This window comes from Aphelocoma coerulescens, chromosome 3 (assembly GCF_041296385.1).
Source record: "Aphelocoma coerulescens isolate FSJ_1873_10779 chromosome 3, UR_Acoe_1.0, whole genome shotgun sequence".
NCBI lineage: Eukaryota > Metazoa > Chordata > Aves > Passeriformes > Corvidae > Aphelocoma > Aphelocoma coerulescens.
This window is the reverse complement of record NC_091016.1, coordinates 124,245,278-124,272,768: the sequence shown is the minus strand read 5'-3', so window position 1 is coordinate 124,272,768 and position 27,491 is coordinate 124,245,278. Positions and strand designations below refer to the sequence as shown.

At 49.6% G+C, this 27,491-nt stretch overlaps 2 protein-coding genes across 2 annotated transcripts in view; both read right to left on the bottom strand.

The window, feature by feature from the left end:
* The window catches only part of NCOA1 (nuclear receptor coactivator 1), a 159,986-nt gene extending 145,928 nt beyond the window's left edge, over window positions 1-14,058 (bottom strand). Inside the window, exon 1 of the mRNA XM_069011878.1 lies at window positions 14,041-14,058. The gene's annotated coding sequence lies outside the window, so the exon portion shown is untranslated. The remainder of the gene's footprint in view (window positions 1-14,040) is intronic.
* The window catches only part of LOC138107077 (proline-rich protein 36-like), a 50,927-nt gene continuing 37,180 nt past the window's right edge, over window positions 13,745-27,491 (bottom strand). The window contains exons 3-4 of the mRNA XM_069008409.1: window positions 14,041-14,487; window positions 13,745-13,818 (exon numbers count right to left, since the gene is read on the bottom strand). Of these exons, the coding sequence (XP_068864510.1) occupies window positions 13,745-13,818; window positions 14,041-14,487 (521 nt within the window). The remainder of the gene's footprint in view (window positions 13,819-14,040; window positions 14,488-27,491) is intronic.

The following is a 27,491-nucleotide window of genomic DNA, read 5'->3' as shown; positions in this document are numbered from 1 at the left end:
TTTCCCTGAAATTCCATAGATTTTCTCTCTTTTTCCCCAAAACCCCCGGGATTTGTGCCATTTTTCCCTAAAATTCCATAAATTCTTCCATTTTTCCCCAAAAATCCCGGGATTTGCACCATTTTTCCCTGAAATTCCATGAATTCTTCCATTTTCCCCCCAAAATCCCGGGATTTGCACCTTTTTTCCCAAAAAAATCCACGAATTTTCTCCTTTTTCCCACAAAAATCCCTGGATTTTCTGCTTTTTTCCCTGAAATTCCATAGATTTTCTCTTTTTTTCCCCAAAAAATCCCTGGATTTGCACCTTTTTTTCCCAAAAATCCCCAAATTTCCTCCTTTTTCCCACAAAAATCCCTGGATTTCCTCAGTTTTCCCCAAAAATCCACAAATTTCCTCCATTTTTCCCTGAAATTCCACAGATTTCTTCCATTTTCCCCCAAAAATCCCGGGATTTGTGTCGTTTTCCCTAAAATTCCACAAATTCTTCCATTTTTCCCAAAAAAATCCCGGGATTTGCACCATTTTTCCCTGAAATTCCATAGATTTCTTCCATTTTCCCCAAAAATCCCGGGATTTGTGTCGTTTTCCCTAAAATTCCATAAATTCTTCAATTTTTCCCACAAAATCCCGGGATTTGCACCTTTTTTCCTCCAAAATCCACGAATTTCCTCCATTTTTCCCTGAAATTCTCCCTGATTTTCTCCCTTTTCTCACAAAAATGCCAGGATTTGTGCCATTTTTCCCCAAAAATCCCGGGATTTGTGTCATTTTCCCTAAAACTCCACAAATTCTTCCATTTTTCCCACAAAAATCCCGGGATTTGCGCCATTTTTCCCCAAAAATCCCGGGATTTGCACCATTTTTCCCTGAAATTCCACAAATTCTTCCATTTTTCCCACAAAATCCTGGGATTTGCACCTTTTTTCCCAAAAAAATCCACGAATTTTCTCCTTTTTCCCACAAAACTCCCTGGATTTCCTCCATTTTTCCCTGAAATTCCACAGATTTTCTCCCTTTTCCCCCCAAAATCCCGGGATTTGCACCTTTTTTTCCCAAAAATCCCAGGATTTTCTCCTTTTTCCCACAAAAATCCCTGGATTTGTGCCATTTTCCCAAAAAAATCCACGAATTTCCTCCATTTTTCCCTGAAATTCCACAGATTTTCCTCCCTTTTCCCACAAAATCCCGGGATTTGATCGATTTTTCCCCAAAATTCCCAGCATTTCCTCCTTTTTCCCACAAAAATCCCGGGATTTTCTCCTTTTTTCCCTAAAATTCCACAGATTTTCTCTCTTTTTCCCCAAAAATCCCGGGATTTGCGCAAATTTCCCCCCAAAAATCCACAAATTTTTTCTCTTTTTCCATGAAAATCCACGAATTTCCTCCATTTTTCCCTCAAAATCCACAGATTTTCTCCTTTTTCCCACAAAAATCCCGGGATTTGTGCCATTTTTCCCCAAAAATCCCGGGATTTGTGTCGTTTTCCCTGAAATTCCACAAATTTCATCCATTTTTCCCCAAAAATCCCATGGATTTTCTCCCTTTTTCCCCAAAAATCCCGGGATTTGCACCTTTTTTCCCCAAAAAATCCACGAATTTTCTCCTTTTTCCCCAAAAATCCCGGGATTTGTGCCGTTTTCCCTGAAATTCCACAAATTCTTCCATTTTTCCCTAAAAATCCACGAATTTCCTCCTTTTTTTCCTGCAATTCCACAGATTTCATCCATTTTAGGGATTTTTTAGGGATTTTAGGGTTTTTTTAGGGATTTTTAAAAGATTCACGAAGGTCCTGAAAGATCCATAAAGAGCCCCAAATGTCCACAAAGAGCCCCAAAATTCCATTAAAAATCCCCAAAAAATCATAAAGATCCCAAAATATCCTCTAAGGTCCTGGAAGATCCATAAAGAGCCCCAAATATCCCAAAATCTCCCCCAAAAATCCTCAAAGAGCCCAAAAAATCCCAAAAGATCCACGAAGGTCCTGAAAGATCCATAAAGAGCCCCAAATGTCCACAAAGATCCTGAAAAAATCCACAAAAATCCCAAAATACCCACAAAGGTCCTGGAAGATCCATAAAGAGCCCAAAAAAACCACAAAGAACCCAAAATATCTGCTAAGGTCCTGGAAGATCCATAAAGAGCCCCAAAGATCCCCCAAAAATCCTCAAAGAGCCCAAAAAATCCCAAAAGATCCACAAAGGTCCTGAAAGATCCATAAAGAGCCCCAAATGTCCACAAAGATCCCAAAATACCCCAAAAAATCCACAAAGACCCCAAAAACTCCATAAAGGTCCTGAAAGATCCATAAAGATCCCAAAAAAACCACAAAGATCCCAAAATCACCCCAAATGTCCTGGAAGATGCATAAAGAGCCCCAAAGATCCCAAAATCTGCCCCAAAAATCCTCAAAGAGCCCAAAAAATCCCAAAAGATCCACGAAGGTCCTGGAAGATCCATAAAGAGCCCCAAATGTCCACAAAGATCCCAAAAATTCCCCCAAAAATCCTGAAAATTTCATAAAGATCCCAAAATCTCCGCTAAGGTCCTGGAAGATCCATAAAGAGCCCCCAAATGTCCCGAAAAATCCCCAAATACCCCAAAAATTCCATTAAAATCTCGAAAAATCCACAAAGATCCCAAAATCTCCAGTAAGGTCCTGGAAGATCCATAAAGAGCCCCAAATATCCCCAAATATCCACAAAAAAATCCACAAAGATCCCAAAATCTCCAGTAAGGTCCTGAAAGATCCATAAAGATCCCGAAATATCCCAAAAAATCCCCAAATACCCCAAAAATTCCACAAAGATCCTGAAATATCTTCAAAGGTCCTGGAAGATCCATAAAGAGCCCCAAATGTCCACAAAGATCCCAAAATCACCCCAAATGTCCTGGAAGATGCATAAAAAGCCCAAAAATCCTCAAAGAGCCCAAAAATTCCCAAAAGATCCACGAAGGTCCTGGAAGATCCATAAAGAGCCCCAAATGCCCACAAAGATCCCAAAAATTCCCCCCCAAAATCCTGAAAAATTCATAAAGATCCCAAAATCACCGCTAAGGTCCTGGAAGATCCATAAAGAGCCCCCAAATACCCCAAAATTCCACAAAGATCCTGAAATATCCTCGAAGGTCCTGAAAGATCCATAAAGAGCCCCAAAAAGCCACAAAGAACCCAAAATATCCATAAAGGTCCTGAAAGATCCATAAAGAGCCCCAAAGATCCCAAAATCTCCCCCAAAAATCCTCAAAGAGCCCAAAAATTCCCAGAAGATCCACAAAGGTCCTGAAAGATCCATAAAGAGCCCCAAATGTCCCAAAAAATCCCCAAATACCCCAAAAATTCCACAAAGATCCTGAAATATCCACAAAGGTCCTGAAAGATCCATAAAGAGCCCCAAAGATCCCAAAATCTCCCCCAAAAATCCTGAAAAATTCATAAAGATCCCAAAATCACCGCTAAGGTCCTGGAAGATCCATAAAGAGCCCCCAAATGTCCCGAAAAATCCCCAAATACCCCAAAAATTCCATAAAGATCCTGAAATATCCTCGAAGGTCCTGAAAGATCCATAAAGAGCCCCAAAAAGCCACAAAGAACCCAAAATATCCATAAAGGTCCTGAAAGATCCATAAAGAGCCCCAAAGATCCCAAAATCTCCCCCAAAAATCCTCAAAGAGCCCAAAAATTCCCAGAAGATCCACAAAGGTCCTGAAAGATCCATAAAGATCCCGAAATATCCCAAAATATCCCCAAATACCCCAAAAATTCCACAAAGATCCTGAAATATCTTCAAAGGTCCTGGAAGATCCATAAAGAGCCCCAAATGCCCACAAAGATCCCAAAAATTCCCCCCAAAATCCTGAAAATTTCATAAAGATCCCAAAATCTCCACAAAGGTCCTGGAAGATCCATAAAGATCCCAAAATGTCCACAAATACCCCAAAAAATCCGCCAGGAAAAAACCTCGGGAAAGGCCCGGAAAAATCTCCGGGAGATTCCGGATTAATTCCCAATTAATTCCTAATTAATCCCTAATTAAGTCCTAATGAATTCCTAATTAAGTCCTAATAAATTCCCAATTATTTCAGTATTAATTCCCGATTAATTCCAGATTGATTCCGCATTAATTCCCGATTAATTCCTGATTAATTCCTAATTAATTCCCGGTTAATCCCCAATTAATTACCGATTAATTCCCGATTATTTTAGGATTAATTCCAGATTAATTCCAGATTAATTCCAGATTAATTCCAGATTAATTCCGAATTAATTCCTGATTAATTCTGCATTAATTCCTAATTAAGTCCTAATTAATTCCCGATCAATTCCTGAATTATTCCTGATTCATTCCAGATTAATTCCCAATTAATTCCCAATTCCCATCCCAATTAATTCCCAATTATTTTAGGATTAATTCCACATTAATCCCTGATTAATTCCCAATTAATTCCGCATTAATTCCACATTAATTCCATATTATTTCAGGATTAATTTGGAATTAATTCCTGATTAATTCCTGATTATTTCTGGATTAATTCCAGATTAATTCCCAATTAATTCCTGATTAATTCCGCATTAACTCTGTATTAATTCCTAATTAAGTCCTAATTAATTCCCGATCAATTCCTGATTAATTCCAGATTAATTCAGGATTAATTCCCAATTAATTCCCAATTATTTTAGGATTACTTCCGGATTAATCCCTGGTTAATTCCCAATTAATTCCGCATTAATTCCACATTAATTCTGTATTTTTTCAGGATTAATTCCCAATTAATTCCTGATTAATTCCACATTAATTCCTAATTAAGTCCGAACTAATTCCCGATCAATTCCTGATTCTTTCCTGATTAATTCTGGATTAATTCCAAATTAATTCCTGATTAATTCCCAATTATTTCAGGATTAAATCCCGATTAATTCCCAATTAATCCTCAATTAATTCCCAATTAATTCTGAATTAATTCCGCATTAGTTCCCAGTTAGTTCCCCATTAATTCCCGATTAATTTATGATTAATTTCACATTAATTCCCGATTAATTCCCGATTATTTCAGGATTAATTGCAGATTCATCCCAGATTAATTCCGGGTTAATTCCAGAGCCAATTCCCAAATTAATTCCAGAATAAATCCAGATTAATCTCGGAATAATTCCAGAATAATTCCCGGATTAAATCTGGGTTAATTCCAGATTAATTCCGGAATAATTCCCGGATTAATCCAAGATTAATCCCGGATTAATCCCAGAGCCAATTCCCAGATTAATTCCAGATTAATTCCCGGATTAAATCTGGGTTAATTCCAGATTAATTCCGGAATAATTCCCGGATTAATCCAAGATTAATCCCGGATCAATCCCAAATTAATCCCGGATTAATCCCAGATTAATTCCGGATTAATTCCCGAATAAATCCCAATTAATTCCAGTGCCAAATCCCGAATTAATCCCAGATTAATCCCGGACTAATCTGGGATTAATTCTGGAATAATTCCCGGATTAGTTCCAGAATCATTCCCGGATTAATTCCAGGTTTAATTCCAGAATAATTCCCGGATTAATCCCAGATTAAATCCCGAGCCAATTCCCAGAATAGTTCCCAGATTAATTCCGGGTTAAATCCAGATTAATTCTGGAGCCGATTCTTGGACTAATTCCGGATTAATTCCGGATTAAGCCAGAGCCGATTCCCAAATTAATTCCAGAACCAATTCCCAGATTGATCCCAGATTAATTCTGGACTAATTCCAGAGCCGAGTCCCAGATTAATCCCGGATTAACTCCGGATTAATTCCAGAGCTGATTCCCAGAAGAATTCCCAGTTTAGCTCCGGGTTCATTCCGGACCTGATTCCTGCGTTAATTCCCAGATTAATTCCCGATTAATCCCGGACTAATTCCCCATTCATTCCAGAGCCAATTCCCAGACTAATCCCGGACTAATTCCTGATTCATTCCAGAGCCAATTCCCAAATAAATCCCGGACTAATTCCAGATTCATTCCAGAGCCATTTCCCAGATTAATCCCGGATTAATTCCGGATTCATCCCAGAGCCAATTCCCCGGTTAATCCCGGATTAATCCCGGATTGATTCCAGAACCAACTCTCAGATTAATCCTGGACTAATTCCCGATTCATTCCAGAGCCAATTCCCAGGTTAATCCCAGACTAATTCCCCATTAATTCCAGAACCGATTACCAGATTAATCCCAGACTAATTCTGGATTCATTCCAGAGCCGATTCCCAGATTAATCCCAGATTAATTCCGGATTAATCCCAGAACCAATTCCCAGATTAATCCCGGATTAATTCCCCATTATTTCCAGAGCCAATTCCCAGGTTAATTCCAGACTAATTCCGGATTCATTCCAGAGCCAATTCCCTGACAAATCCCAGACTAATTCCCAATTAATTCCAGAACCATTTCCCAGATTAATCCCAAACTAATTCCCCATTCATTCCAGAGCCAATTCCTGGATAAATCCTGGACTAATTCCAGATTAATTCCAGACTAATTGCCAGATTCGTCCTGGATTAATTCCTGATTAATTCCAGAACCAATTCCCGAATAATCCCGGACTAATTCCTGATTCATTCCAGAACCGATTCCCAGATTAATCCCAGACAAATTCCTGATTAATTCCAGAGCCAATTCCCAGATTAATCCCAGATTAATTCCCAATTCATTCCAGAGCCAATTCCCAGATTAATCCTGGATTAATTCCGGATTCATTCCAGAGCCAATGCCCAGATTAATCCAGAATTAATTCCTGATTAATTCCCAGAGCCAATTCCCAGATTAATCCCAGACTAATTCCCAATTAATTCCAGAACTAATTCCCAGATTAATCCCAGACTAATTCCTGATTCATCCCAGAGCTGATTCCCAGATTAATCCCGGATTAATTCCTGATTCATTCCAGAGCCAATTCCCAGATTAATCCCAGACTATATCCTGATTCATCCCAGAGCCAATTCCCAGATTAATCCGGATTAATCCCGGATTGATTCCCGAACCAACTCCCAGATTAATCCTGGATTAATTCCGGATTCATTCCAGAGCCAATTCCTGGATAAATCCTGGACTAATTCCAGATTAATTCCAGACTAATTGCCAGATTCGTCCTGGATTAATTCCTGATTAATTCCAGAACCAATTCCCAGATTAATCCCAGATTAATTCCGGATTCATTCCAGAGCCAATTCCCAGATTAATCCCAGACTAATTCCCGATTAATTCCAGAAACAATTCCCAGATTAATCCCGGATTAATTCCTGATTCATTCCAGAACCAATTCCCAGGTTAATCCCAGACTAATTCCCGATTAATTCCAGAACCGATTCCCAGATTAATCCCAGATTAATTCTGGATTCATCCCAGAGTTGATTCCCAGGTTAATCCCGGATTAATTCCGGATTAATCCCAGAACCAATTCCCAGGTTCATCCCGGATTAATTCCGGATTAATTCCAGAATCGATTCCCAGACTAATCCCAGACTAATTCCCGATTCATTCCAGAACCAATTCCCAAATAAATCCCGGACTAATTCCAGATTCATTCCAGAGCCATTTCCCGGATAAATCCTGGATTAATTCCCGATTCATCCCAGAGCCGATTCCCAGGTTAATCCCGGATTAATTCCGGATTGATTCCAGAACCAACTCCCAGATTAATCCTGGATTAATTCCGGATTCATCCCAGAACCAATTCCCAGATTAATCCAGAATTGATTCCCCATTCATTCCAGAGCCAATTCCCAGACTAATCCCGGACTAACTCCTGATTAATTCCCAGAGCCAATGCCCAGATTAATTCCGGATTAATTCCCAGATTCATCCCGGAACCGATTCCCAAATTAATCCCAGACTAATTCCCGATTAATTCCAGAGCCAATTCCCAGATTAATCCAGAATTAATTCCGGATTCATCTCAGAGCCAATTCCCAGATTAATCCCGGATTAATTCCCAATTAATTCCAGAGCCAATTCCCAGACTAATCCCGGACTAATTCCGGATTAATTCCAGAACCAATTCCCAGATTAATCCGGATTCATTCCAGAGCCAATTCCCAGATTAATCCCGGACTAATTCCCGATTCATTCCAGAACCAATTCCCAGATTAATCCCGGATTCATCCCAGAGCTGATTGGGAATTGGAATTTTATCCCGATTTTCCCAAGCAGGATGGAAAATCCAGGTTTAGCCCGGATCCAGAGGCCGGGATCCCTCCCAATCCCGAATTCCAGGATCCCTCCCAATCCCAAATTCCAGGATCCCTCCCAATCCCGGATTCCGGGACAATCGGGATGTTCCGGAGTTTTTCCAAGCAGCAGCAAAATTCCGGGATTTTTCCAGGAATGCAAAAGATTTCCCCGGAATCGGCTTGGACGGAAAATTCAGGATCCTCGGAGGAAAAGCTGGGATTTGTGGGATTCTCTGGAATTCCTGGGATCCTTTCCTGCAAAATCAGCTCCAGGAAATCCGGGAAAAACTCTGGGAATTCCAGGAAAAGCTTCAGGAAATCTGGGAAAAACTCCAGGAAATCTGGGAAAAACTCCGGGAATTCCAGGAAAAGCTTCAGGAAATTTGGGAAAAACTCCAGGAAATCCCAGGAAAAGCTCCAAGATATCCTGGAAAAGCTCCAGGAATTCCAGGAAAAGCTTCAGGAAATTTGGGAAAAGCTCCGGGAAATCTTGGAAAAGTTCCAGGAAATTCCGGGAAAGCTCCAGGAAGTCCCAGGAAAGCTCCAGGAAATTTGGGAAAAGCTCCAGGAATTCCAGGAAAAGCTCCAAGAAATTTGGGGAAAGCTCCACGAAATCCCAGAAAAACTCCAGGAATTCCAGGAAAAGTCCAGGAAAAGGTCCAAGAAATTCGGGAATGCTTCAGGAAATTTGGGAAAAACTCCAGGAAATCCTGGAAAATCTCCAGGAAAGCTCCAGGAAATCCCGGGAATGCTCCAGGAAATCTGGGAAAAACTTCAGGAAATCCCAGGGAAGTTCCAGGAAATCCTGGAAAAAATTCCTGGAAAAACCCCCAGGAATGGGGAATTTGGGGAATTTCAGGAATTTTGGGGATTCCGGGAATTTTGGGGATTCTGGGAATTTTGGGGATTTTGAGAATTTTGAGAATTCTGGGAATGGGGAATTTTGGGAACAGGGAATTTAAGGAATTTTGGGAATTTTGGGAATGGGGAATTTTGGAATTCTGGGAATGGGGAATTTTGGGAACGGGGAACTTCAGGAATTTTGGGAGTTTTGGGAATTTTGGGAATTTCAGGAATGGGGAATTTTGGAATTTGGGGAATTTGGGGAATTTGGGGAATTTGGGGAATTTCGGGAATTTTGGGAATTTCGGGAATTTCGGGAATGGGGAATTTTGGGAATTTCGGGAATTTCAGGAATGGGGAATTTCGGGAATAGGGAATTTGGGGAATTTGGGGAATTTCGGGAATGGGGAATTTTGGAATTTGGGGAATTTTGGAAACGGGAAATTTCAGGAATTTGGGGAATTTTGGGAAGGAATCGGGGCGGGAAGTGGGGAGGAACTGCAGGAACGGAGTCGGGGAATCGCCGGGGAATTCTCGGCTCCGGGGGAAAACCGGGAAAAGGGGGGGAGGGGGGGATCCCTCGGGAAAAGCAGCGGAGCCCGGCGGAATTCTGGGAGCAGGGCGCCGATTTTCCCGGAAAATCCCGGGATTTTCTCCATTTTTCCCATAAAAATCCCTGGATTTGCTCCGTTTTTCTCTGAAATTCCATGGATTTCCCCCATTTTTCCCATAAAAATCCCTGGATTTCCTCAGTTTCTTCTTGGAAATCCTGAATTTCGTCCATTTTTCCCTCAAAATCCACGGATTTCCTCCGCTTTTCCCTCAAAATCCACGGATTTCCTGAGTTTTCCCCTCAAAATCCACAGATTTCCTCCACTTTTCCCTGAAAATCCACGGATTTCCCCCATTTTTCCCACAAAAATCCCTGGATTTCCTCAGTTTCTCCTTGAAAATCGTGAATTTTGTCCATTTTTCTCTCAAAATCCACAGATTTCTTCCGCTTTTCCCTGAAAATCCCTGGATTTCCCCCATTTTTCCCTGAAATTCCACAGATTTCCTCCACTTTTCCCTCAAAATCCCTGGATTTCCCCCATTTTCCCATAAAAATCCCTGGATTTGCTCCATTTTTCCCTCAAAAACCCTGGATTTCCTCAGTTTCTCCTCAGAAATTGTGAATTTCGCCCATTTTTCCCTCAAAATCCACGGATTTCCTCTGCTTTTCCCAGAAAATCCCTTGATTTGCCCCATTTTCCCTGAAAATCCCTGGATTTGCTCCTTTTTTCCCAAAAATCTGTGAATTTCCTCCAGTTTTCCCTGAAATTCCATGGATTTCCCCCATTTTTCCCTCAAAATCCCCGGATTTCCTCCACTTTTTCCTTAAAATCCCTCGATTTGCTCCATTTTTCCCTCAAAATCCCTGGATTTCCTCAGTTTCTCCTTGAAAATCGTGAGTTTCCCCCATTTTTCCCCTCAAAATCCCTGGATTTGCCCCATTTTTCCCTGAAATTCCACAGATTTCCCCCATTTTTCCCTCAAAACCCACACATTTCCTCCACTTTTCCCTGAAAATCCACGGATTTGCTCCATTTTCCCCTCAAAATCCCTGGATTTCCCCCATTTTTCCCTCAAAATCCCTGGATTTCCTCTGCTTTTCCCAGAAAATCCATGGACTTCCCCCAATTTTCCCTGAAATTCCATCAATTTTCCCCATTTTCCCCTCAAAATCCCTGGATTTCCCCCATTTTTCCCAGAAAATCTCTGGATTTCCCCCACTTTTCCCAGAAAAATCCCTGGACTTGCCCCATTTTTCCCTGAAAATCCACAGATTTTCCCCATTTTTCCCTCAAAACCCACACATTTCCTCCACTTTTCCCTGAAAATCCCTGGATCTGCCCCATTTTTCCCTCAAAATCCCTGGATTTCCTCAGTTTCTTCTTGAAAATCGTGAATTTCCTCCATTTTTCCCTCAAAATCCACAAATTTCCTCTGCTTTTCCCTCAAAATCCCTGGATTTGCCCCATTTTCCCCTCAAAATCCCTGGATTTCCCCCCTTTTTCCCAGAAAATCCACAGATTTCCTCAGTTTCTCCTTGGAAATCGTGAATTTCGTCCATTTTTCCCTCAAAATCCCTGGATTTGCCCCATTTTTCCCCTCAAAATCCCTGGATTTGCCCCATTTTTCCCAGAAATTCCACGGATTTCCCCCATTTTTCCCTCAAAACCCACACATTTCCTCCACTTTTCCCTCAAAATCCCTGGATTTCCTCCATTTTTCCCTCAAAATCCCTCGATTTCCTCAGTTTCTCCTTGAAAATCGTGAATTTCCTCCATTTTTCCCTCAAAATCCCTGGATTTCCTCCGCTTTTCCCAGAAAATCCATGGACTTGCCCCATTTTTCCCTGAAATTCCATCGATTTTCCCCATTTTCCCCTCAAAATCCCTGGATTTCCTCCATTTTTCCCAGAAATTCCATGGATTTGCCCCATTTTTCCCAGAAATTCCACATATTTCCTCCACTTTTCCCGGAAAATCCCTGGATTTCCCCCATTTTTCCCAGAAAATCTCTGGATTTCCTCCACTTTTCCCAGAAAATCCCTGGTTTTCCCCCACTTTTCCCAGAAAAATCCATGGACTTGCCCCATTTTTCCCTGAAAATCCACAGATTTTCCCCATTTTTCCCAGAAAATCCGTGGATTTTCTGCATTTTTCCACAAAAAATCCATGGACTTCCCTCATTTTTCCCAGAAATTCCATGGATTTCCCCCCTTTCCCCCTCAAAATCCCTGGATTTCCTCCATTTTCCCCTCAAAATCCCTGGATTTCCTCAGTTTCTCCTCAGAAATTGTGAATTTCCCCCATTTTTCCCTCAAAATCCACAGATTTCCTCCATTTTTCCCTCAAAATCCCTGGATTTCCCCCATTTTCCCATAAAAATCCCTGGATTTCCTCCACTTTTCCCTCAAAATCCCTGGATTTCCCCCATTTTTCCTTGAAAATCGTGAGTTTCCCCCATTTTTCCCCTCAAAATCCCTGGATTTGCCCCATTTTTCCCTGAAATTCCACAGATTTCCCCCATTTTTCCCTCAAAACCCACACATTTCCTCCACTTTTCCCTGAAAATCCCTGGATTTCCTCCATTTTCCCCTCAAAATCCCTGGATTTCCTCCATTTCTCCTTGAAAATCCTGAATTTCCTCCATTTTTCCCTCAAAATCCACATATTTCCTCCGCTTTTCCCAGAAAATCCCTGGATTTCCCCCATTTTTCCCTCAAAATCCCTGGATTTCCTCTGCTTTTCCCAGAAAATCCATGAACTTCCCCCATTTTTCCCTGAAATTCCATCAATTTTTCCCATTTTCCCCTCAAAATCCCTGGATTTCCTCCATTTTTCCCTGAAATTCCATCGATTTTCCCCATTTTCCCCTCAAAATCCCTGGATTTCCTCCATTTTTCCCTGAAATACCATGGATTTGCCCCATTTTTCCCAGAAATTCCACATATTTCCTCCACTTTTCCTGGAAAATCCCTGAATTTCCCCCATTTTTCCCAGAAATTCCACAGATTTCCCCCACTTTTCCCTCAAAATCCCTGGATTTCCCCCCATTTTCCCCCCCAAAATCCCTGGATTTCCCCCCATTTTCCCCCCCAAAATCCATCCACTTCCCCCATTTTTCCCTGCAAAAGCCCCAACCCCAATTCCCACTTTTTCCTCCGCTCGGCTCTGCGTCACTCTCGGAATTCCTCAGGAATTTTTTTTGGGGGGAAATCCTGGAATTTTGGGGCTTCTCCGAACCCCTCACGAGCGGCGACAACTCCGAGCTCTTCTTTTATTTTCCCGCCCCCCTCCTCTCTGATTTCCCAACAGCATTCCGGGCAACCCAATAAAATAATCAATCCATCAACCGATCAATCAATCAATTAATTAACCAATCAATTAATTAATCGATCAATCGATCAATTAATTATTCGTTAATTAATCCCAACCCCCCCCCCCCTCAAGGCAGAAAATCGACGCCCAACTCCCCCCCCCCCCCACCCCCCACCCCCTCACGGCGCACCTGGAATTGAACCAAAAAAAAAAAAAAAAAACCCAGGCAAGAAACGACTTTTCCAGCACGGATCCCATTCCCTGCCCCTCACAACTTCCCGATTTCCCGAATTTCCCCTCGAACGCCCGCGATTATTCCCTAAAATCCCGTGGGAAAGGGAGAAATGTTGGGAATGTAGGGCACGGAGCGAGCACGGCTCCCCCCCAGGCCGGAGGAGCCCCTGAGGGAGCCGCCGCCGCCGCCGCTGCACCTGGCCCGGGAATGCCGCTCCAGAGGTATCCAGAGGTATCCAGAGGCACCTGGAAGTGCTGGATACTCCTCGCCTGGCACCTCCCGCTGCTCCCAGGGTGGCATTTGGGGACATCCCCGAAGCCGGGAATGTCAGCGGCACACAAAGAGCTGCCACCTCCAACCCCACCCGAGGGAACATCCCCCCCCCCCCCCCCCCCCCATTCCCGGGGGCGGCGGTGCCATCTTCGAAGCGGGGAGGGGAAAAAAAAAAAAAACCCTGGGAATGAGGCTGGGAATGAGCCTAAGGATAGGAATGGGGGAAGGGGGGGGGGGAAGGTGAGCGAGGCCAAAGCGCCTTGTGACTTTTTTTTTTTTTTTTCGTTTTTTTTTTTTTTTTTTTTTTTTTTTTTTTTTTTGCAATCAACTTTCAATCGGCGCCGATGCGAGCGCCCGGGGGTGGCCGAGGGAGGCAGCGCTGGGGAGGCGCAGGGTCCCTGAGGGGGGGAGCGAAGGCGGAGGGCGGCCGGGGGAGGGAGCAGCGGCTGAGGGAAGGGAGGGGGGGGGGGGGGGAGGAGGCGGCGGCCGCCATGGCAGCCCCGGCCCGGGGAGCCGGGCCCGCTTCCCCCGTTGCCCGCCCGTGACAGCTGCCGGAGGAACCGGGCCGCTGAGGGGAAGCCGCGGGGCCCGCTCGCCCGCCCGCGGGGCCCCGCACTCACCTGCCGCTGACAGGGCCGAGGCCGCCGAGCTCCGCGGGCAACGCGACAGCGACTCCCGCGGCCGGGCCGGGCGGCGGCCCCGGGGGGCTGCGGGGCTCAGGGCAGCCCCCGGGCGCGGGCAGCGCGGTGCCGGCGGCGCCGGCGGAGGCTGCTGGGGGCCCCGGTGCCGCTGCGGGGCTCCCGGGGCGGCCGGGGCCCCTTGCCTGGGCGGCGCGGCGCGGCTGCGGGGCTCCGGCTCGCTCGCCGCGATCCTCCCTCCCGGCGGGACGGGGCGGAGCTGGGCATGGAGGACGAGGGGGGCGGTGGCGGCGGAGCTCCGGCGCGGGCCCTCCTCCTCCTGCTCTTCTTCTTCCTCCTCCTCCTCCTCCTCCTCCTCCGCTCGCCTCGGCCTCAGCCGCTGCTCGCCGCCATCTTCTGCCGAGCCGCGGGCCCGGGGAGGCCGCGCTGCTGCGCCCGGGATGGGGACGGGGACGGGGGAAGGGGGAAGGGGAAGGCGGCGCCATGTTGGCGGCTGAGGGCGGCCGGCGCTGAGGGGCTGCGGCCGCGCCGGGCCCCAGAGTCCGTGCCCGGGAGCCCGCCGTGCCCTCAGCCCGGTGCTACCGCCGTGCTCTCAGCCCCGGGATTTTCCCGGTGCCATCGCCGTGCCCTCAAGCCCGCTGCTACCGCCGTGCCCTCAGCCCGCTGCTACCGCCGTGCTCTCGGCCCCGGAACCTTCGCGGTGCCATCGCCGTGCCCTCAGCCCGGTGCCTACCACCGTGCCCTCGGCCGGGGACCTCGCCGTGCCCTCAGCCCGGTGCTACCGCCGTGCCCGCGGCCCCGGGACCTTCGCGGGGCCCTCAGCCCCGGAGCCCCCCCGGTGCTACCGCCGTGCCCTCAGCCCGGTGCTACCGCCGTGCCCGCGGCCCCGGGACCTTCCCGGTGCCATCGCCGTGCCCTCAGCCCGGTGCCCCCGTCGTGCCCCCTCAGCCCCGGGACCTTCCCGGTGCCCCCGCCGCCCCCTCAGCCCCGGGACCTTCCCGGTGCCATCGCCGTGCCCTCGGCCCCGGGACCTTCGCGGTGCCCTCAGCCCCGGATCCCGCCCGGTGCCATCGCCGTGCCCTCAGCCCAGTGCCCCCGCCGTGCCCCCTCAGCCCCGGGACCTTCCCGGTACCCTCAGCCCCGGATCCCCCCCGGTGCCCCCTCAGCCCCGGATCCCCCCCGGTGCCCCCTCAGCCCCGGATTCCCCCGGTGCCCCCGGTGCCCCCTCAGCCCCGGATCCCCCCCGGATCCCCCCCGGTGCCCCCTCGGGCCTTGGGTGCCCCTCACAGCCCGGCCCCATCCCGGCCGAGCTCCCGGTGCTGCCTCAGCCAGGGCCCACGGAGTCCTGGGATTAGGGAATGCTTTGGCTGGGATGAGAGCTCCAATCCCATCCCATTCCAAGCCCCGGCACCTTCCCCCATCCCAGCCTTTCCTTGGGCACTGCCAGGGATCCGGGGATTCTCTGGGAATCCCTTCCCAAGATTCCAGCCCGAGCTCCCCTTTCCCAGGGAAATCCCTCCATTCCCGCCTCTCCCAGCCTGGCATTGGATCCAGCCCCATCCCGACTCCTCTCTGAGGAATTTTGGGAATAAGGGGGCCTTCCCTGGCAATCTCGGCACTTCAGGAAGGGTCTCCCTTCCCTTTTCCTCCCTTTTATATCCCCCAAATCCCAGAAAAACCCCTCGGGATGGATTCTGAGTGTCCTTGATCCCAGAATTCCACACTGGTTTGGGTGGGATCCACGCAGTTTCAATCCCATCCCATTCCAATCCCCCGATGATCCCAGGCTGCTCCAGCCTTTCCTTGGATGCTGCCAGGGATTCTCTGGGAATTCCAGCCCAGCCGGGAATCCCTTCCCAAGATCCCAGCCCGAGCTCCCCTTTCCCAGGGAAATCCCTCCATTCCCACCTCTCCCAGCCTGGCATTGGATCCAGCCCCATCCCGACTCCTCTGCGGGAAGGAATTCCGGCCTCCAGGCCCTTCCCTGGCAATCTCGGCACTCCAGGAAGGGTCTCCCTTCCCTTTCCCATCCCCGACTCCCAGAAAAACCCCTGGGGATGGATTCGGAGCCTCCTGGATCCCAGAATCCCGGGATGCTTTGCCTGGGATCCACGCAGCTTCAATCCCATCCCATTCCCATCCCGGCACCTCCCCCGATGATCCCAGGCTGCTCCAGCCTTTCCTTGGGCACTGCCAGGGATCCGGGCATTCCCTGGGAATTCCAGCCCAGCTGGGAATTCCTTCCCAAGATCCCAGCCCGAGCTCCCCTTTCCCACTGGGAAGCCATTCCCTGCCTCCTGCCCCTCCAGCCCAAATCCCAAATCCCAGCTCTCCTGGAGCCCCTTCAGCCTCGGGAAGCGGCTCCGAGGATTCCCTGGCTCCTTCCCTTCTCCCGGTGTCCTCATGGATCCGGTGTGGGAAGGGACCTTCAATCCCATCCCATTCCAACCCCGACACCTTTCCCTATCCCAGGCTGCTCCAACTTTTCCTTGGACACTCCCAGGGATCCAGGGGCAGCCGCAGCTTCTCTGGGAATTCCATCCCAGCCCTTCCCCATATCCCAGGGCAGGATTTTTTTCCCCAAATCCCATCTCAATCCGCTTTCTCCGTGTCGCCTGTGCAGGACGGTGCCGAACACACCTGGAACCGCTTCCCTTTTTTTTTTTTCCCCCGCTTCCCTTCGGATCCGCTCCGGCAGCTCCTTCCTCACATCCAGGCTGGAGCTGCTTCCCCACGATTCCTCCTCTCCTTGGAGCTGCGAAATCCCGAACGCCTCCGGCAGCAAAACAACTCCGTGGATTGAGGAGTCCAATCCCAGCTCCAGGTGCGTTGTTTGCCTCGGTATTCCCGACGGGATGGAGAGCGCCGGTGCTCCGGAAAAACAAGTGGGATTTGAAAGGCCCAGGCCGAGGCAGCGTTGGGAATTCGCCCTCTGGAGTCACCTGATCCCGGGTTTTGGCTTTTCCAGACACCTGGGCTGGAATTCCCAGGGAAGGAATTCCCAAGGAATGCCCGGATCCCTGGCAGTGCCCAAGGAAAGGCTGGAGCAGCCTGGGATCATCGGGGGAGGTGCCGGGATGGGAATGGGATGGGATTGAAGCTGCGTGGATCCCAGGCAAAGCATCCCGGGATTCTGGGATCCAGGAGGCTCCGAATCCATGCCCAGGGGTTTTTCTGGGAGTCGGGGATGGGAAAGGGAAGGGAGACCCTTCCTGGAGTGCCGAGATTGCCAGGGAAGGGCCTGGAGGCCGGAATTCCTTCCCACAGAGGAGTCGGGATGGGGCTGGATCCAATGCCAGGCTGGGAGAGGCGGGAATGGAGGGATTTCCCTGGGAAAGGGGAGCTCGGGCTGGGATCTTGGGAAGGGATTCCCGGCTGGGCTGGAATTCCCAGAGAATCCCCGGATCCCTGGGAGTGTCCAAGGAAAGGCTGGAGCAGCCTGGGATCATCGGGGGATTGGAATGGGATGGGATTGAAGCTGCGTGGATCCCACCCAAACCAGTGTGGAATTCTGGGATCAAGGACACTCAGAATCCATCCCAAGGGGTTTTTCTGGGATTTGGGGGATATAAAAGGGAGGAAAAGGGAAGGGAGACCCTTCCTGGAGTGCCGAGATTCCCAGGGAAGGCCGCCTTATTCCCAAAATTCCTCAGAGAGGAGTCGGGATGGGGCTGGATCCAATGCCAGGCTGGGAGAGGCGGGAATGGAGGGATTTCCCTGGGAAAGGGGAGCTCGGGCTGGGATCTTGGGAAGGGATTCCTGGATGGGCTGGAATTCCCAGAGAATCCCCGGATCCCTGGCAGCGTCCAAGGAAAGGCTGGAGCCCCCTGGGATCATCGGGGGGGGGTTGGAATGGGATGGGATTGGAGCTCCATGGATCCCACCCAAAGCATCCCGGGATTCTGGGATTCAATTCCATAATGGTAGAGAAAATTCCCACATTTTTGGCCTCGGGGTGCTCCAGAGCCCGGATCCGTGATCCAAAGCAGGAGCAGGACAGAATTCCATGGAATTCCAGCTTTTCCTCGAATCCCAATTTCCCAGCACACGGAAAACAACGACGGGGAAAATTCTCCCTTCCCAAACCCTCCCTTTTTTTCCCCAATCCCGACCTTTTCCCGAAGGGTTTTCCAGCCGGGAGAGCTCCCTGGAGAGGGAATATTCCATGGAAAACAGGGATTGGATGGAGCCTGGCTGGGAGGGAAGAGGGATGCGAAGGGCTGGAGCGTGCTGCCCTCTGCAGAGATCCCCCGTGGATGCACGGGCCGGGAAAATCCCAGGGATTTGGGATTTCGGGATTCGGGAAGGAAAAGGAGAAGGAAAAGGTTCAGGGATGGGATTGAGGGAAGGGAAAGGAAGGGATTTGGGAAGGGGATTGGGAAAAGGAAAAGATTTAGGGATGGGATTCAGGGATTCAGGGATGGGATTTGGGGAAGGGATTCAGGGATGGGATTTGGGGAAGGGATTGGAAAAAGGAAAAGATTCAGGGATGGGATTCAGGGATTCAGGGATTCAGGGATGGGATTTAGGGAAGGGATTCAGGGATGGGATTTGGGGAAGGGATTCAGGGATGGGATTTGGGGAAGGGATTGGAAAAAGGAAAAGATTCAGGGATGGGATTCAGGGATTCAGGGATTCAGGGATGGGATTTAGGGAAGGGATTCAGGGATGGGATTTAGGGAAGGGATTCAGGGAGTCAGGGATGGGATTTAGGGATGGGAAAAGAAAGGAAGGGATTTGGGAAGGGTTTGGAAAAAGGAAAAGATTTAGGGAAGGGATTCAGGGATGGGATTTAGGGATGGGATTCAGGGAGTCAGGGATGGGATTTAGGGAAGGGATTTAGGGATTCAGGGATTCAGGGATGGGATTTAGGGATGGGAAAGGAAAGGATTTGGGAAGGGATTGGAAAAAGGAAAAGATTTAGGGAAGGGATTCAGGGAGTCAGGGATGGGATTTGGGGAAGGGATTCAGGGATGGGATTTAGGGAAGGGATTGGGAAAAGGAAAAGATTCAGGGGTGGGATTCAGGGATTCAGGGATTCAGGGATGGGATTTAGGGAAGGGATTCAGGGAGTCAGGGATGGGATTTGGGGAAGGGATTCAGGGATTCAGGGAGTCAGGGATGGGATTTAGGGATGGGAAAAGAAAGGAAGGGATTTGGGAAGGGTTTGGAAAAAGGAAAAGGAAAAGATTTAGGGAAGGGATTCAGGGAGTCAGGGATGGGATTTGGGGAAGGGATTCAGGGATGAGATTTAGGGATGGGATTCAGGGAGTCAGGGATGGGATTTAGGGAAGGGATTCAGGGATTCAGGGATTCAGGAATGGGATTTAGGGATGGGAAAGGAAAGGATTCAGGAAGGGATTGGAAAAAGGAAAAGATTTAGGGAAGAGATTCAGGGATGGGATTTAGGGAAGGGATTCAGGGAGTCAGGGATGGGATTCAGGGATGGGATTTGGGGAAGGGATTGGAAAAAGGAAAAGGAAAAGACTCAGGGATGGGATGCAGGGATGGGATTTGGGGAAGGGATTGGAAAAAGGAAAAGATTTAGGGAAGAGATTCAGGGATGGGATTTAGGGAAGGGATTCAGGGATTCAGGGAGTCAGGGATGGGATTCAGGGATTCAGGGATGGGATTTAGGGATTCAGGGAGTCAGGGATGGGGTTGGGGAAGGGATTCAGGGAGTCAGGGATGGGATTTAGGGATGGGAAAGGAAAGGATTTGGGAAGGGATTGGGAAAAGGAAAAGGAAAAGATTTAGGGATGGGATTCAGGGATGGGATTTGGGGAAGGGATGCAGGGAAGGGATTGGGAAAAGGAAAAGATTTAGGGAAGGGATTCAGGGATGGGATTCAGGGATTCAGGGATGGGATTCAGGGATGCAGGGATTCAGGGACTCAGGGATGGGATTTAGGGATGCAGGGATGGGATTTGGGGAAGGGATTCAGGGATTCAGGGAGTCAGGGATGGGATTTAGGGATGGGAAAAGAAAGGAAGGGATTTGGGAAGGGATTGGAAAAAGGAAAAGGAAAAGATTTAGGGAAGGGATTCAGGGAGTCAGGGATGGGATTTGGGGAAGGGATTCAGGGATGGGATTTGGGGAAGGGATGCAGGGAAGGGATTGGGAAGAGGAAAAGATTTAGGGAAGGGATTCAGGGATGGGATTCAGGGATTCAGGGATGGGATTCAGGGATGCAGGGATTCAGGGACTCAGGGATGGGATTTAGGGATGCAGGGATGGGATTTGGGGAAGGGATTCAGGGATTCAGGGAGTCAGGGATGGGATTTAGGGATGGGAAAGAAAAGGAAGGGATTAGGGAAGGGATTGGAAAAAGGAAAAGGAAAAGATTTAGGGAAGGGATTCAGGGAGTCAGGGATGGGATTCTGGGATGGGAAAGGAAAGGATTCGGGAAGGGATTGGAAAAAGGAAAAGATTTAGGGCAGGGATTCAGGGATGGGATTTAGGGAAGGGATTCAGGGATTCAGGGATGGGAGTCAGGGAGTCAGGGATGGGATTTAGGGATGGGATTTAGGGAAGGGATTCAGGGATGGGATTTAGGGAAGGGATTCAGGGAGTCAGGGATGGGATTCAGGGATTCAGGGATTCAGGGATGGGATTTGGGGAAGGGATTGGAAAAAGGAAAAGATTCAGGGATGGGATTCAGGGATTCAGGGATGGGATTTGGGGAAGGGATTCAGGGATGGGATTTAGGGAAGGGATTGGAAAAAGGAAAAGGAAAAGATTTAGGGAAGGGATTCAGGGATTCAGGGATGGGATTCAGGGATTCAGGGATGGGATTCAGGGATTCAGGGAGTCAGGGAGTCAGGGATGGGGTTGGGGAAGGGATTCAGGGAGTCAGGGATGGGATTTAGGGATGGGAAAGGAAGGGATTTGGGAAGGGATTGGGAAAAGGAAAAGGAAAAGATTTAGGGATGGGATTCAGGGATGGGATTTGGGGAAGGGATGCAGGGAAGGGATTGGGAAAAGGAAAAGATTTAGGGAAGGGATTCAGGGATGCAGGGATGGGATTTGGGGAAGGGATTCAGGGATTCAGGGAGTCAGGGATGGGATTCAGGGATGCAGGGATTCAGGGACTCAGGGATGGGATTTAGGGATGGGAAAGAAAAGGAAGGGATTAGGGAAGGGATTGGAAAAAGGAAAAGGAAAAGATTTAGGGAAGGGATTCAGGGATTCAATGATGGGATTCTGGGATGGGAAAGGATTCGGGAAGGGATTGGAAAAAGGAAAAGATTTAGGGCAGGGATTCAGGGATGGGATTTAGGGAAGGGATTTGGGGAAGGGATTCAGGGATGGGTTTTAGGGAAGGGATTCAGGGATGAAGGGATGGGATTTAGGGAAGGGATTCAGGGACTCGGATGGGATTCAGGGATGGGAAAAGAAAGGAAGGGATTTGGGAAGGGATTTGAAAAAGGAAAAGGAAAAGATTTAGGGAAGGGATTCAGGGAGTCAGGGATGGGATTTGGGGAAGGGATTTGGGGAAGGGATTCAGGGATGGGTTTTAGGGAAGGGATTCAGGGATTCAGGGATGGGATTTGGGGAAGGGATTCAGGGAGTCAGGGATGGGATTCAGGGATGGGAAAAGAAAGGAAGGGATTTGGGAAGGGATTTGAAAAAGGAAAAGGAAAAGATTTAGGGAAGGGATTCAGGGAGTCAGGGATGGGATTTGGGGAAGGGATTCAGGGATGAGATTTAGGGATGGGATTTAGGGAAGGGAAAGGAAAGGATTTGGGAAGGGATTGGAAAAAGGAAAAGATTTAGGGGAGGGATTCAGGGCAGGCATTCAGGGATGGGATTTGGGGAAGGGATTGGAAAAAGGAAAAGGAAAAGATTCAGGGATGGGATTCAGGGACTCAGGGATGGGATTCTGGGACTCAGGGATGGGATTTAGGGATGGGATTTAGGAAAGGGACTGGAAAAAGGAAAAGGAAAAGGTTTAGGGAAGGGATTCAGGGATTCAGGGATTCAGGGATGGGATTTAGGGAAGGGATTCAGGGACTACAGGGATGGGATTCAGGGATGGGAAAGGAAAGGAAGGGATTTGGGAAGGGTTTGGAAAGGGATTGGAAAAAGCAAAAGATTTAGGGAAGGGATTCAGGGAGTCAGGGACGGGATTTAGGGATGCGATTCAGGATTCAGGGATGGGATTTAGGGAAGGGATTCAGGGATGGGATTTAGGGAAGGGAGTCAGGGATGGGATTTGGGGAAGGGTTCAGGCATTCAGGGATTCAGGGATGGGATTTAGGGATTCAGGGATTCAGGGATTCAGGGATGGGATTTAGGGATGGGAGAGGAAAGGATTTGGGAAGGGATTGGAAAAAGGAAAAGATTTAGGGGAGGGATTCAGGGATGGGATTTAGGGAAGGGATTCAGGGATTCAGGGATGGGAGTCAGGGAGTCAGGGATGGGATTTAGGGATGGGATTTGGGGAAGGGATTTGGGGAGTCAGGGATGGGATTTAGGGATGGGAAAGGAAAGGAAGGGATTTGGGAAGGGATTTGGGAAGGGATTGGAAAAAGGAAAAGATTTAGGGAAGGGATTCAGGGATGGGATTTAGGGAAGGGATTCAGGGATTCAGGGATGGGAGTCAGGGAAGGGATTCAGGGATTCAGGGAAGGGATGGGATTTGGGAAGGGAATCCAGGACAGAGAAGGATCCGGGATGGAGCAGGATCGGAGCAGGATCCAGGCCAGAGGAGAATCCCTGGGAAAGGATCCGGGATAAAGCAGGAATCCCTGGAGAGGGATCCGGGATAGAGCAGGAATCCCCGGGAAAGGATCCAGGATAGAGCAGGAATCCCTGGAGAGGGATCCAGGATAAAGCAGGAATCCCTGGAGAGGGATCTGGGATAGAGCAGGAATCCCTGGAGAGGGATCCGGGATGGAGCAGGAATCCCTGGAGAGATGGAAATCGTGGATAAATGGGAATCCGGAACAAAGCGGGATCGAGGATGGATGAGGAAGCAGAAGGGATCCAGGAGAGACGGGAATGTGGGGTGGGAATGTGGGGTGGGAATGTGGGGTGGGAATGTGGGGTGGGAATGTGGGGTGGGAATGTGGGATGGAGGAGAATCCCGGACAGGGGGAGATCCGGGATGGACGGGGATCTGGGATGGATCAGGGATCTGGGATGGATCTGGGATCCGGGATGGATCTGGGATGGATCAGGGATCTGGGATGGATCGGGGTCTGGGATGGATCAGGTTCTGGGATGGATCAGGGATCCGGGATGGATTGGGGATCTGGGATGGATCAGGATCCGGGATGGATCGGGGATCTGGGATGGATCTGGGATGGATCAGGATCTGGGATGGATCAGGGATCAGGGATGGATCGGGATCAGGGATGGATCAGGGATCTGGGATGGATTGGGATCAGGGATGGATCGGGGATGGATCCAGAGCAGGGATCTGGGATTGATCCAGGACAGGGATCCGGGACAGGGATCCGGGATGGATCCAGGGCAGGGATCCGGGATGGATCCAGGATGGATCCAGGATTGATCCAGGGCAGGGATCCAGGGCAGGGATCTGGGATAGATCCGGGATGGATCCGGGATGGATCCAGGACAGGGATCCGGGATGGATCCAGGATGGATCCAGGATGGATCCGCAATTGATCCAGGGCAGGGATCTGGGATGGATCCAGGGCAGGGATCCGGGATGGGGATCCGGGATGGATCCCGGGCAGGGATCCGGGATAGATCCAGGGCAGGGATCCGGGATGGATCTGGGATGGATCCAGGATTGATCCAGGACAGGGATCTGGGATCAATCCGGGATGGATCCAGGCCAGGGATCCAGGGCAGGGATCCAGGGCAGGGATCCGGGATGGATCCAGGGCAGGGATCCAGGGCAGGGATCCAGGGCAGGGATCCAGGATTGATCCAGGACAGGGATCCGGGATGGATCCGGGATGGAGATCTGGGATATGGATCCGGGATGGATGCAGGGCAGGGATCCGGGATGGATCCAGGATGGATCCAGGATTGATTCAGGACAGGGATCCAGGATGGATCCAGGATGGATGCAGGGCAGGGATCCGGGATTGATCCAGGGCAGGGATCCGGGATGGATCCGGGATATGGATCCAGGACAGGGATCTGGGATCGATCCGGGGTGGATCCAGGATGGATCCAGGACAGGGATCTGGGATCGATCCGGGGTGGATCCGGGATGGCTGCAGGGCAGGGATCTGGGATGGATCCACAGGCGCCGTTCCGGGAGCGCAGCAGCCCCGGGGGGCTCTGGGGTTCGGGGGGGGCTGGGGGCACCCCAGGGGGAACTCCTGGGGATTCGGGATCCCCTTTGGGGGTTCAGGATCCCTTTGGGGTTTGGGATCCCTTTTGGGGGTTCTGGATCCCTTTGGGGTTTGGGATCCCTTTGGGGTTTGGGATCCCTTTGGGGGTTTGGGATCCCCCTTGGGGTTCAGGATCCTCTTTTGGGGTTCGGGATCCCCTTTTGGGGTTCGGGATCCCCTTTTGGGGTTCAGGATCCTCTTTTGGGGTTCGGGTTCCCCTTTGGGGTGCTGGATCCCTTTTGGGGCTCTGAATCACTTTTGGGGTTCAGGATCACTTTTTGGGGTGCCGGATCCCTTTGTGGGGTTCAGGGTCCCTTTTGGGGTTCAGGATCCCTTTTTGGGGTGCCAGATCCAATTTTGGGGTGCTGGATCCCTTTTTGGGGTTCAGAATCTCTTTTTGGGGTTCAGGTCCCCTTTTTGGGGTGCCGGATCCCCTTTTTGGGGTTCTGAATCACTTTTGGGGTTCAGGATCACTTTTTGGGGTGCCAGATCCAATTTGGGGGTGCCAGATCCAATTTTGGGGTGCTGGATCCCTTTTTGGGGTTCAGAATCTCTTTTTGGGGTTCAGGATCCCTTTTTGGGGTGCCGGATCCCCTTTTTGGGGTTCTGAATCACTTTTGGGGTTCAGGATCCCTTTTTGGGGTTCCGGAACCCCTTTTTGGGGTGCCAGATCCAATTTTGGGGTTCAGGATCCCTTTTTGGGGTTCAGGGTCCCTTTTTAGGGTGCCAGATCCAATTTTGGGGTGCCGGATCCCTTTTTGGGATTCTGAATCCCTTTTGGGGTTCAGGACCCCTTTTTGGGGTGCCAGATCCCCTTTTTGGGTGCCAGATCCAATCTCGGGGTGCTGGATCCCATTTTGGGGTTCAGGACCCATATTTGGGGTTCAGGGTCCCTTTTTGGGGTGCCAGATCCCCTTTCCGGTGTGCCAGATCCAATTTTGGGGTGCCAGATCCCCTTTTTGGGGTTCAGGATCCCTTTTTGAGGTTCAGGATCACTTTTGGGGTGCCAGATCCCTTTTTGGGGTGCCGGATCCCTTTTTGGGGTTCAGAGTCCCTTTTTAGGGTGCTGGATCCCCTTTTGGGATTCAGGCCCCCTTTTTGGGGTTCAGGATCCCTTTTTGGGGTTCTGGACCCCTTTTTGGGGTTCCGGATCCAGTTTTGGGGTGCCAGATCCCCTTTTTGGGGTTCTGAATCACTTTTGGGATTCAGGATCACTTTGGGGGTTCAGGATCCCTTTTGGGGGTTCAGGATCCCTTTTTAGGGTGCTGGATCCCCTTTTTGGGGTTCAGGATCCCTTTTTGGGGTTCCGGAACCCCTTTCTGGGGTGCCAGATCCAATTTTGGGGTTCAGGATCCCTTTTTGGGGTTCAGGGTCCCTTTTTAGGGTGCTGGATCCCTTTTTGGGGCTCAGGATCCCTTTTTGGGGTGCCAGATCCAATTTTGGGGTGCCGGATCCCTTTTTGGGATTCTGAATCCCTTTTGGGGCTCAGGACCCCTTTTTGGGGTGCCAGATCCCCTTTTTGGGTGCCAGATCCAATCTCGGGGTGCTGGATCCCATTTTGGGGTTCAGGACCCATATTTGGGGTTCAGGGTCCCTTTTTGGGGTGCCAGATCCCCTTTCCGGTGTGCCAGATCCAATTTTGGGGTGCCAGATCCCCTTTTTGGGGTTCAGGATCCCTTTTTGAGGTTCAGGATCACTTTCGGGGTGCCAGATCCCTTTTTGGGGTGCCGGATCCAATTTTGGGGTGCAGGATCCCTTTGGGGTTCGGGTTCCCCTTTGGGGTTCAGGATCCCTTTTTTGGGGTTCAGGATCCAGTTTTGGGGTGCTGGATCCCCTTTTTGGGGGGTGCCAGGTCCCTTTTTGGGGTTCAGGATCCCCTTTGGAGGTTCAGGATCCCTTTTTGGGATGCCAGATCCAATTTTGGGGTGCCGGATCCCTTTTTGGGGTGCTGGACCCCATTTTGGGGTTCTGAATCACTTTTGGGGTTCAGGGTCCCTTTTTGGGGTTTAGGATCCCTTTTTGGGGTTCAGAGTCCCTTTTTAGGGTGCTGGATCCCCTTTTGGGGTTCTGGACCCCTTTTTGGGGTTCCGGATCCAGTTTTGGGGTGCCGGATCCCCTTTTTGGGGTTCTGAATCACTTTTGGGATTCAGGATCACTTTGGGGGTGCAGGATCCCTTTTTGGGGTTCCAGAACCCCTTTTTGGGGTACCAGATCCAATTTTGGGGTTCAGAATCCCTTTTTGGGATTCAGGTCCCCTTTTTAGGGTGCTGGAACCCGTTTTTGGGGTTCAGGATCCCTTTTTGGGATGCTGGATCCAATTTTGGGGTGCCGGATCCCTTTTTGGGGTGCTGGACCCCATTCTGGGGTTCTGAATCACTTTTGGGGTTCAGGATCCCTTTTTGGGGTTCCGGAACCCCTTTTTGGGGTGCCAGATCCAATTTTGGGGTTCTGGATCCCTTTTTGGGGCTCAGGATCACTTTTTTGGGGTGCCAGATCCAATTTTGGGGTGCCGGATCCCTTTTTGGGATTCTGAATCCCTTTTGGGGTTCAGGACCCCTTTTTGGGGTGCCAGATTCCTTTTTTGGGTGCCAGATCCAATCTCGGGGTGCTGGATCCCATTTTGGGGTTCAGGACCCATATTTGGGGTTCAGGGTCCCTTTTTGGGGTGCCAGATCCCCTTTCCGGTGTGCCAGATCCAATTTTGGGGTGCCAGATCCCCTTTTTGGGGTTCAGGATCCCTTTTTGAGGTTCAGGATCACTTTTGGGGTGCCAGATCCCTTTTTGGGGTGCCGGATCCAATTTTGGGGTGCAGGATCCCTTTGGGGTTCGGGTTCCCCTTTGGGGTTCAGGATCCCTTTTTTGGGGTTCAGGATCCAATTTTGGGGTGCCGGATCCCCTTTTTGGGGGGTGCCAGGTCCCTTTTTGGGGTTCAGGATCCCCTTTGGAGGTTCAGGATCCCTTTTTGGGATGCCAGATCCAATTTTGGGGTGCCGGATCCCTTTTTGGGGTGCTGGACCCCATTTTGGGGTTCTGAATCACTTTTGGGGTTCAGGGTCCCTTTTTGGGGTGCCGGATCCCTTTTTGGGGTTCAGAGTCCCTTTTTAGGGTGCTGGATCCCCT